The 13,009-nt window shown below is 32.3% G+C and overlaps 1 protein-coding gene across 16 annotated transcripts in view; it reads right to left on the bottom strand.

Moving 5' to 3' along the window:
• Positions 1 to 13,009, bottom strand: part of LOC138308967 (transmembrane and coiled-coil domains protein 2-like) — a 72,977-nt gene that overhangs the window by 52,052 nt on the left and 7,916 nt on the right. For 5 of the 16 annotated variants that reach the window (XM_069250041.1, XM_069250043.1, XM_069250040.1 and 2 more), the window contains exons 1-2: positions 8,278 to 9,239; positions 4,434 to 4,505 (exon numbers count right to left, since the gene is read on the bottom strand). The exons of 1 other annotated variant lie outside the window; for it this stretch is intronic. In XM_069250041.1, the coding sequence (XP_069106142.1) occupies positions 4,434 to 4,505; positions 8,278 to 8,356 (151 nt within the window). In that variant the 5' untranslated portion in view covers positions 8,357 to 9,239. Of the gene's footprint in view, positions 1 to 4,433; positions 4,506 to 7,185; positions 7,256 to 8,277; positions 9,242 to 13,009 lie in introns of those variants that run through there. 10 more of the 16 variants (XM_069250038.1, XM_069250039.1, XM_069250037.1 and 7 more) reach the window with 5 other exon arrangements.

Here is a 13,009-nt window from a genome sequence, read left to right as displayed (position 1 = left end):
ATGAATTCCAAAATGAATACCTACCAACAAGGGAGTAACTCTGTAATATGAAAAGATGAAATAGAGTTTCGAAAGATCGTTTTATGACACTAAACACTCCGGAGTCCAAAACACACTAAAACTCTGATGTCTGGACAGTGGGCCAGGGAAAAAGGAGATTGAGGCAAATGAAAGCACTTTAAACTGTCTCTGAATTTCCATCAGGATCACCGGTTTTTCTTCCACTCATTCATTTGTTTTAGCATAGACAATTATCCGTCTACTGAATTATCACTTAGTTCTTTATTTAAACAAATCTCAACATCCAACAATCCAAGTGAACTCTTCAACACTTCCAGTGTTTACTATACCCAGAGAACATGGTTGGTTATAAAGCAGGAACACGATTCTGGGCTAGAGAGGTAAGGGGCATGTGGGATAAAATAATTAGGAACCAGACAGCTTACAAATATATACAATTTTATTGTTCTTTAAACATTCCATTGATATCTGTTTGAGGCCTCTGGCTTAAACACAAATGTTGAGGATGATAAATTGGTTTGTTGGAAGTTTAAACTCAAAATATTATATAAATTAATACAATTGTAATCATTTATAAATTTCAATAAGTTAACATTATAACTTGTGTACAGGTAACATACTTGTTAACATTATAAACTTGTGTACAGGTAACATACTTAAGATACTGCTTATATTCATTATTTCTCCTTCACATTTGTCCCATATTATATACAATAAAGATAAATTGACATGCTAATTGTTTTTGTTTGTCTGGAGTTGAGCAAGCATCCCAACCAGCCCTCCCTATTTTGGGGGATCAAGATTCCCGATTTTGAAACCTCATTTTTGGCAATTTTAGCAAGTCCAAATTCTTTAATATTTAAAATGTCAAAAATCTGACTATACCATCAGAAAGAACGGGTCACAATATGCAAAAATCAACCTTTAATTTCTTCAGAGGGGGCTGCTAAGTAGACATTCTTAAGGTTAAAAGTTTAAACATGTGAAATTACCTTTACTGTAATCAGTCTATACAGACATGGTTAAACTGAAGTTTGTAATGCATTAATTATTCTTCATCTGCATCGATTCTAAAACCTGGATTTATGAAACATAGCTGGATTAATAGACCGCATAGTATAACTCAAGCATCCTCTTAGTGTGTCTGATGAAAGTGCAGAGACAATCGAGGAATCAATAAAGAGGAACCACAACCAGCTGTATCGGGAAATACCTAAAACTTACCGAGACCAACAATATCACTGAAATAACAGTCTTATATTAATTCCATGAGCTTCTGCCAATAGTCTCTACAGAAGATTAGACAATCCAAATTGATTCATCGCATCACGGAAAATTGACCGATAGGGGTTGGACTTGGAGGGCAGACAGAACAGGCCACACGTTCGCGAGGATTGGGATATTATTACTGTCTACAGACACTGCGGTACAAGAAGAAAACAAATTTATCCGCTAACAGGTTCTGAGGTCAGGAAGTTGATGATCATAAACAAAAATATTTGTCTCCTTCAGACAGAGAGAAGCAGGTAAAACTGCTTTGTCTAGTTATAGACCATGAATGAATATAAGCTGACTTTGACAGTCACATCATTTACATACCATTCCTTGTAAGCAAAAACATTCTCAAGGACATCCAGTTATTTTCTGAACAATTGGAAGCAATTATATACAATACAACACTATTGCGGTCATTCTACTCCTGAATTAGTCACTATTGTTTCTCTATACTTACCAAAAATTGATTAGTGTTAATTATGTTCTTACTTTCACACTATACAGGCAATTTTTCTTCACGTGAGAAATTTCATGTGAAATTCATGTAAACAGGGGCAAAAAAATGAATTTCACATGAAATTTCTAAATAATTTTGTTTGTTATTACATAACAGACTTTGGTAGAAAATTCAACAGAAATTGAACACTCTTGATCGATCCTACTGTGGTAAATACATTGTTAACATTTTAGTGTACAGCGTAACATACTTGTTAACATTAATATGTTAACATTATAACTTGTGTACAGGTAACATACTTATAAATTTCAATATGTTAACATTATAACTTGTGTACAGGTAACATACTTGTTATTATAACTTGTGTACAGGTAACATACTTGTTAACATATAACTTGTGTACAGGTAACATACTTGTTAACATTATAACTTGTGTACAGGTAAACATGATAACAGGTAATACATAAATTTCAATATGTAACATTATAACTTGTGTACAGGTAACATACTTTACTTGTGTATAACTTGTTAACATTATAACTTGTGTACAGGTAACATACTTATTAAATTTCAACTTGTTAACATACTTGATAACTTGTGTACAGGTAACATATACTTGTAACATTTACTTGTGTACAGTAACATACTTATAAATTTCAATAATAACATTATAACTTGTGTAAGTAACATACTATAACTTAACATATAATGTGTACAGGTAACATACTTGTTAACATTATAACTTGTGTACAGGTAACATACTTGTTAACATGATAACTTGTGTACAGGTAACATACTTGCTAACATTATAACTTGTGTACAGGTAACATACTTATAAATTTCAATATGTTAACATGATAACTTGTGTACAGGTAACATACTTGTTAACATTATAACTTGTGTACAGGTAACATACTTGTTAACATTATAACTTGTGTACAGGTAACATACCTGTTAACATTATAACTTGTGTACAGGTAACATACTTGTTAACATTATAACTTGTGTACAGGTAACATACTTGTTAACATTATAACTTGTGTACAGGTAACATACTTGTTAACATTATAACTTGTGTACAGGTAACATACTTAAGATACTGCTTATATTCATTATTTCTCCTTCACATTTGTCCCATATTATATACAATAAAGATAAATTGACATGCTAATTGTTTTTGTTTGTCTGGAGTTGAGCAAGCATCCCAACCAGCCCTCCCTATTTTGGGGGATCAAGATTCCCGATTTTGAAACCTCATTTTTGGCAATTTTAGCAAGTCCAAATTCTTTAATATTTAAAATGTCAAAAATCTGACTATACCATCAGAAAGAACGGGTCACAATATGCAAAAATCAACCTTTAATTTCTTCAGAGGGGGCTGCTAAGTAGACATTCTTAAGGTTAAAAGTTTAAACATGTGAAATTACCTTTACTGTAATCAGTCTATACAGACATGGTTAAACTGAAGTTTGTAATGCATTAATTATTCTTCATCTGCATCGATTCTAAAACCTGGATTTATGAAAACATAGCTGGATTAATGGACCGCATTGTATAACTAAAGCATCCTCTTAGTGTGTCTGATGAAAGTGCAGAGACAATCGAGGAATCAATAAAGAGGAACCACAACCAGCTGTATCGGGAAATACCTAAAACTTACCGAGACCAACGATATCACTGAAATAACAGTCTTATATTAATTCCATGAGCTTCTGCCAATAGTCTCTACAGAAGATTAGACAATCCAAATTGATTCATCGCATCACGGAAAATTGACCGATAGGGGTTGGACTTGGAGGGCAGACAGAACAGGCCACACGTTCGCGAGGATTGGGATATTATTACTGTCTACAGACACTGCGGTACAAGAAGAAAACAAATTTATCCGCTAACAGGTTCTGAGGTCAGGAAGTTGATGATCATAAACAAAAATATTTGTCTCCTTCAGACAGAGAGAAGCAGGTAAAACTGCTTTGTCTAGTTATAGACCATGAATGAATATAAGCTGACTTTGACAGTCACATCATTTACATACCATTCCTTGTAAGCAAAAACATTCTCAAGGACATCCAGTTATTTTCTGAACAATTGGAAGCAATTATATACAATACAACACTATTGCGGTCATTCTACTCCTGAATTAGTCACTATTGTTTCTCTATACTTACCAAAAATTGATTAGTGTTAATTATGTTCTTACTTTCACACTATACAGGCAATTTTTCTTCACGTGAGAAATTTCATGTGAAATTCATGTAAACAGGGGCAAAAAAATGAATTTCACATGAAATTTCTAAATAATTTTGTTTGTTATTACATAACAGACTTTGGTAGAAAATTCAACAGAAATTGAACACTCTTGATCGATCCTACTGTGGTAAAATGACATTTTTAGTTTTCAGACGGGATTCCCAGTTATATTCAAAATTAACTGAGACTCTTTCCTCCTCCAAAGTTCATGATTTGTAACTTTTGCTTCAGAATGTGGATGCAGACCATTTTGTTCCCCCTGGTTTTTAGCCAGGATATATAGCATGCAGAAAATCTATCGGTCAGTTTCATGACCAAATCTCTTTGACCTTCATTATCCAATACCCCATCTCCTTTTGGTTGCTGTATATATAGAACCCATGATTGGTTAATTATTGAGTAAGTATATAGATTCTGTCGAGAAACTCACCGTGCCTCGAGAAATTGACGTGGGCTGACTTTTTCACCAAGTTACGCTTGTTTTCTAAGGCACATACCCCATCTGGAAGGTTAAGAGAACACATGCATTAATTATGTAACATCAGATGTAGAGAAAAAGTGTAAATAAAACTATTTGATGATCTGCAATATGATTCTCAAAAGAGTTAGAGTCTGTGGTAGAACATGTACACTTAAAAACCTGCCTTAGTGACCACCTCTGTATAATGATCACCTGCGTAACAAGACCACTTCCCACAAAACCAATTTCATTACAAATCAACCTGTGTATAAAGACCCCCTGGCTATAAAGACCATGTTTCTTTTGTCCCTTGGGTGGTCTTTATAGACAGGTTTGACTGTCCCTTGGGTGGTCTCATTAGACAGGTTTGACTGTACACTGTTCATGTATCAATTTCTGGCCTGTTAAAATGAAGAATTCTAATTATTTTTAAAATTAACAAAGCTTAAATCTGGTTGCACATGGCTGGGGGACAAATGTTTGGCCGACACCAACTTCGAATTCTGCACCCAGGGTTTGATTCCTTGATTGATCACAAGGTTTTTTTCAGAGCTAGTTTAATTAACCTCCAATTTTAAAGATATCTTTTACCCTCAAACATCAATTTACAATGCAGTCTGTACAGAACCTATATATGTGGTTAACAATTAAAGAAAAATAAATAATTTTTGTCAAATACCATCACCAAGGTATATTTTTACTCTAACAGTAATCTATATTTTTCTTGTTTTGATCTTTCAGAATGCCTTAACAATTAATTATTTGAATATAATTATGAAATTCACCTTAACTCAATGGTCAGTATATATATAGATTCCCTGATTATCAGACTGTATATAGATTCCCTGATTATCAGACTGTATATAGATTCCCTGATTATCAGACTGTATATAGATTCCCTGATTATCAGACTGTATATAGATTCCCTGATTATCAGACTGTATATAGATTCCCTGATTATCAGACTGTATATAGATTCCCTGATTATCAGACTGTATATAGATTCCCTGATTATCAGACTGTATATAGATTCCCTGATTATCAGACTGTATATAGATTCCCTGATATATAGATCCTGACAGTGTATATAGATTCCCTGATTATCAGACTGTATATATTCCCTGATTATCAGACTGTATATAGATTCCCTGATTATATCATTACAGTAATAGATTCCCTGATTATCAGACTGTATATAGATTCCCTGATTATCAGACTGTATATAGATTCCCTGATTATCAGACTGTATATAGATTCCCTGATTATCAGACTGTATATAGATTCCCTGATTATCAGACTGTATATAGATTCCCTGATTTATCAGACTGTATATAGATTCCCTGATTATCAGACTGTATATAGATTCCCTGATTATCAGACCATTATCAGACTGTATATAGATTCCCTGATTATCAGACTGTATATAGATTCCCTGATTATCAGACTGTATATAGATTCCTGATTATCAGACTGTATATAGATTCCCTGATTATCAGACTGTATATAGATTCCCTGATTATCAGACTGTATATAGATTCCCTGATTATCAGACTGTATATAGATTCCCTGATTATCAGACTGTATATAGATTCCCTGATTATCAGACTGTATATAGATTCCCTGATTATCAGACTGTATATAGATTCCCTGATTATCATCAGACTGTATATAGATTCCCTGATTATCAGACTGTATATAGATTCCCTGATTATCAGACTGTATATAGATTCCCTGATTATCAGACTGTATATAGATTCCCTGATTATCAGACTGTATATAGATTCCCTGATTATCAGACTGTATATAGATTCCCTGATTATCAGACTGTATATAGATTCCCTGATTATCAGACTGTATATAGATTCCCTGATTATCAGACTGTATATAGATTCCCTGATTATCAGACTGTATATAGATTCCCTGATTATCAGACTGTATATATAGATTCCCTGATTATCAGACTGTATATAGATTCCCTGATTATCAGACTGTATATAGATTCCTGATTATCAGACTGTATATAGATTCCCTGATTATCAGACTGTATATAGATTCCCTGATTATCAGACTGTATATAGATTCCCTGATTATCAGACTGTATATAGATTCCCATGATTATGTTCCTGATTACAGACTGTATATAGATTCCCTGATTATCAGACTGTATATAGATTCCCGATGATATCAGACTGTATATAGATTCCCTGATTATCAGACTGTATATAGATTCCCTGATTATCAGACTGTATATAGATTCCCTGATTATCAGACTGTATATAGATTCCCTGATTATCAGACTGTATATAGATTCCCTGATTATCAGACTGTATATATAGATTCCCTGATTATCAGACTGTATATAGATTCCCTGATATATATCAGACTGTATATAGATTCCCTGATTATCAGACTGTACTGATCCCTGATATCAGACTGTCCCCTGATTATCAGACTGTATATAGATTCCCTGATTATCAGACTGTATATAGATTCCCTGATTATCAGACTGTATATAGATTCCCTGATTATCAGACTGTATATAGATTCCCTGATTATCAGACTGTATATAGATTCCCTGATTATCAGACTGTATATAGATTCCCTGATTATCAGACTGTATATAGATTCCCTGATTATCAGACTGTGTTGGGTGACAATAAAATAAATGATCCTCATTTTTATCCAAGATTTTAAAAAGATAAATGTTTTTGTTAAGAAATACCTTTAGAATGTGCTCGCGTTTGTCGTAAATATCCATCCATCATACATCACGATCGATATAAACATGTTTGTAATGTACCGATGTACACCCCAGGTATATCTAACGCTACCCAGCACTATATAGTACAAACAGGATCACCTATAATACTGCTAATTAAAGCCCACGCCAGTACAGGCATAGGTAGGTATATTGTACGCTGAGTCCCGATGGAGGCATCATAACGAATAGATAAACACAGGGAATAAACTAATGGGTAAATAAACAAAGTATCATTATGTACGATGATTCTAAAATAAATAACATCAAACTTTATAAATATCATGCTAACACATACTGTATAGATAATTATAGTAACTGTCTGAATGGCAAAATATCAAAATCCACCTAATTTGCATCAACCTTATATAAATGGATAAGTTCCCCGGATATATACATAAATCTGATCTAATAACCAAATAATTCATCAGGTCCTTGACCTTTTTATTTCAAGTGACACATTTAAATATACATTACATCATTAACGTTTCTTAGGAACAAAAGCTGACGCAACTTAAGTAGACATCTCAATTTGGTTAGATATATAAATTAATGACCATTATACGTTATAAACCAACTTATTTAGAGGCGATTTACTTTCAAGAATTTCTCAATTCAAGTAAATTTGCAAAAGTTTATCTCTGCGAATCACCATCTACTTCATATTTATTGATAGGAATTTCCATTCAATTTTTCAATCCGCAAATATAATCCATGGATATAATAAGTTAAATGATGTTTGATTCCATAACATATAGTAAAGATATATATAAGGATTAATATTTTATATAGATCTTAATTATGATCTTATGGTGAAGTTTGCACTCTTTAAGTAACAGCAACATAAAGTTGTAAGACAATTTGCTCAAACTGTATCTTAAATTATTAAAATATATTTTTATGTAAGTGAATAAAGCCACAAAGTATTACAAACTCAAAAAGACTGCATTAAATTGTTGTTTTTGCAGTGTTCTTTGTTAAGCATCTAAAATACTACAAACTCAAAATGACTGTATAGTTGGTGTTTTTGTGGTGTATTTTTGTTAACGATCTTACCTTGGGATGAAGAGGTGCTTTCCAATATCGGTCTCATATTGTGTTTGGTTTTTGTCTTGAACTTGACAAAGAGACCCATCAAATACAATGCAAATTAAATATTCCACTGAATCTTGCACAAATCGAACATTTACTTATTGTTTGACAGTATATTGCAAATTGAGGAATATTCTCCTTCAAAATGTCAAATATTACATAATTCCAAAATCTATGAGTTATGCGCGAGTCACATGGTGACCATACATTCAGGCTTTGGTACCAAAATGAATTTATCAATATCACCATACAAAATATAAATAGACACTCCTGACTTTGAAACTTAGAAACCGTTTTAGGACTTAATGCATTCTCCAATTTCTCTAAAACACACGTAATACGAATCGTTCAAGTGAATTACAAACTACAACACAATCCATTGGGAGTATTCCACCAGGACGAAAGCAGAATCAATCTCTCAAAGACATCCGACTATCTGGTCCTTTGAGTTAAATCAGCATTTTTGTCCACTGTTGTATGTATATAAATATATACACAAAAGACATAATTGTTTTCTGTCCTTACGAACGGAAAGGGTTTAACGTCCTGTACAAACCTACATCCTTCCGTTGGTAATCAGGTCAGCGCAACATCATTTTAGGGAAGATCGTCAGAGGACAAATCAAAAGCAGAAATTATAAATATTCTTAATATAAAATGTTATTTTTTTGTTCATCCAAGTCTTTAGTAACTCCAAGAATGTCAATTCATATTGATAAATACAAAATTGAATTCACTAAATCTTGTATATCCTTGTAAGTAAAACTTTTTGTTTGATTTTGTCTGCACCCTCAATATTAAATTTTGGTCTAAATTTCCGCATATGTACAGTATGACTTGCTACTGGTTCATTAAAAGTTTGCTTCTCTAAAACCAGATGGATAACAAATCAAAAACTTCAACTCGGAATCAATTTTTTTTTTTTTTTTTCAATTAAACAAATCTGGCATCATTATCTAATGAAGAAGACAGATGGTATTTAATTAAACTAAAATGTTATTTAAATAATTTATCCAATATGAATACACACATTTTTTTTTTTTAATTACATCGTTAAAATAAAATCACTGAGTTAAATACTTTAATCCGGCATCAATGATAATTATGGTCGGAAATGAATGTGACCACAAAACATCCATCAAATGAATTAAGGAAATCACTGAACACGAAATCAACACTTAATCGACACAATCGTTTAAACAGATCTTTGATTAATTAAATCCATGCTGACGTGATGAAACACACTATCCTCTTCACCCTAAACATTGTCATATCACCAAGAACTAATTGTTCATGTCCAATAGTTCCTAAATATCATAATACATGAATCACCTACAACTGTTATCTAATATATGTTACACAGATCCTATAAACATTGCAATATCATGGGAGGATTATTGTTGTGTAGGTCCCTCGTGGTTCTCAGCTGATCTTTTGTATATATGGCGTGATAAGTTATATTCAAAGTTTTAGGGTACAACTAGGTTAAATGCTGACCTAATGCCATTGTCAGAATAAATATTGGTCTAATACACATTTCTTACTAACATTAAAAGTGGTACATTAAAAGTATTTGTTAGTATACTTTGGTCTGATACACATTTCTTACTATTCAGGAACATTAAAAGTATTGTTAGTATACCTTGGTCTGATACACATTTCACTATTCAGGAACATGAAAAGTATTGTTAGTATACCTTGATCTGACACACATTTCTTACAATATTCAGGAATATCAAAATTATTGCTTACCTAATACCATTGTCAGAATAAATATTGGTCTAATACACATTTTTTTTCTATTCGGGAACATCACAAGTATTGTTAGTATACTTTGATCTAATACACATGTACACAAGTAAAATAAACTCAAAACTTCCATTAAAATAGTGTAGTGTAGTCTTGTACAAGTTTATATACTGTGCATGGAATAAAGTATTGTAAGCATATGTACAGCCTACAGTGATTGAGAAATTGAAAACTCTAAATTAAATTACTTAATTAACACCATTTGTGTAAATCGACAACTCAAAATTTAAAACTTTATAATGATATTTCTTTTTAAAGAGTATTTAAAACTACTGTTTGTTTTCCTTTAAGAAACTCCAAAATACCAGTAATAATTTCAAAAAGACTTTGTAAAACATTGTCTATGGATCTTCTTAACAGTTAATCACATTAAAGTAGACTTTCTCCTTCAGACTTTAAGTACAAGGAATTACACAATGTAAATATTTAAATAACCACTTAAACTTGAACTTGAAAGCGACCAAGTTACTTAATAATTTGAACACTGGCACTTCACCGTACACTTACACATATAGGACTTCACTCCAAAGAAACAGCCATATAAACATCTTTTTACGAGTGAACATTTAGTTAAATAAAATTTGAGTGCAGATTTCAGTTTAGATGCAGGATTTTCTTTCTTAATTTAAAATCTTGATCAGACACATACCTATTTTTATATATGATAGATAATTATCAATTTGTCATTGAATAGTGATCAGACCTTTTTAAACAATAAAGATAACTTCAATAAAAGTCAGTCTACAAGTACCTTATTCGACCCAATGAACGCCCACGTGAGCTATAAGCGCCCCTCTTCCTTTTGAGGCTGCAGTTTCAATAGTCCTATACGTATTAGTAGCAATATAGTCATAATAACTAACTGGCAGAAATAAAGACCAAAACTATCAAAACTGTATAGGTTTGCAATAATTTTGTCTTTAAAGCAGTTTTTTCAATTTTTCAATTCACAAAACGCTCTGTACACTTATTGGGTCAAATATGGTATATATGTATGTACATACCTTTTATATGTACAATATAAAGTAAAAAAATTAAAACGTGAAAGCATATGCAACTGGTGTCATATAATATGTTCAACAAGAACATTTTAACACGCAGGTAGAGAGATATTTTATTGCTGTATTTAATCCCCGTTTCCAAAACATAGATATACAATTCAAATCCCCACCGAGTTACATGTATAGTGTACAATCGTCTAAACAATTGCTTCTCACATGGAGCTGTGAACTCGGCCAACTAGAGCTTTGAACGAGCTAAATATAAGACACAGATAATACACAAGAAAGCTAAGGTTTTTATTATGAATTATCAGGATTTACGTCATAGAGAGGTTCTGGGTCATAGTTTTCAAAACGAAGGACAGAGGACTTTAAATAGACTAGAATATCAGGTATATACAGTTCAGTAATTTAACACCCAATAGAACCATAGTGACATATACCAAGGTCATACATTTAAATACAGATGAACTTTTTTAACTTACAATGAAATATTGTATTGTTCTTGCGGCTCAGGAAAACCTACGATTCGATTCGTAGTTTAAAACAATGATATGTAAAGAGTCAAGTTTTGGATGAACGTTTTGCTTAGATCTACATGGTACAAAATCTTTTAAATTCTGTTGAAGGTATTAAAACTGATTCACACATTCAAGTTCCAGATAATAGCCCCAGCAACATTCTTCATGATTTTATTTCCTGCTTATTGTTCGAAAAAATTGATCTGAAAAATAACATAATTTGGTCGGGACATGTCAGGATAATTTCAGCTAAATTGCACTGGTATAGAGATATTCTTTTAAAATATTTTTTCTACATCTTAGATTTAAGACTGAGATGAAAAATACCATTACTTGCAGGTCAGGATAATTTCAGGCATGTTTCATGATGATCAGCTGAGAATTTAAACCTAGCTGAAATATGACGAAAGACAATGTAAAACTTATTTGTTAACTACATGTTCAGATCCAAAACACGTTCAAACAGTTCACTGACGTGTGTGAGATCCTTTATACAAGGAGTGTACCGTTTTTATTAGATGGAACCTAATGCACTGAGAGTACAAGTCAACAGAAGATCAATATCGGCTGATCAAACAATATAACAACCGTGAATGACGCAATTTTACACCCCGCCCATTCCTTCTATCACAAAAATGTTGGATGACAGTATCATAAAGGTATGTCCAAATGTTCCCCACATCTCTCTGCGCAAAAACCCTTTTCAAATAATATAAGGGGAGACATTACTGAAATTAAGAGCAAATATGATCAAACAATAAAATGGATTTAATATGCAACTTTTTATATCCCACAGATTTATTTCTATATACATGATATCAAACACAAATCAGTAAAATGTATCGGTTCATCTGACAGTCCTATTTATTCTAATATAAGGGTATACAACTGAAATAATTAGTAAACTTTATCAATATTTTCTTTAGAATACATAATTATACATACACCATAATTCCCTGCTTATTGACCAAACACATACATCATAACTTCGAATTCCTATGAATTGCCCAAATACATACATCATAATTTTCCATTGAATTGCCCAAATACATACATCATAATTTCCGGTGAATTGCCCAAATACATACATCATAATTTCCTGTGAATTGCTCGAATACATACATCATAATTTCCTGTGAATTGCTCGAATACATACACCATAATTTTCTGTGAATTGCCCAAATTCATACACCACAATTTTCTGTGAATTGCCAAAATACATACACCACAATTTTCTGTGAATTGCCAAAATACATACACCATAATTCCCTGTTAATTGCTCGAATACATACACCATAATTTTCTGTGAATTGCCAAAATACATACACCACAATTTTCTGTGAATTGCCCAAATACATACACCAT

Source organism: Argopecten irradians, chromosome 15, assembly GCF_041381155.1.
Source record: "Argopecten irradians isolate NY chromosome 15, Ai_NY, whole genome shotgun sequence".
Classification (NCBI taxonomy): Eukaryota; Metazoa; Mollusca; class Bivalvia; order Pectinida; family Pectinidae; genus Argopecten; species Argopecten irradians.
The sequence above is the reverse complement of the archived record's forward strand: the minus strand, read 5'-3'. Positions and strand labels throughout refer to the sequence as shown.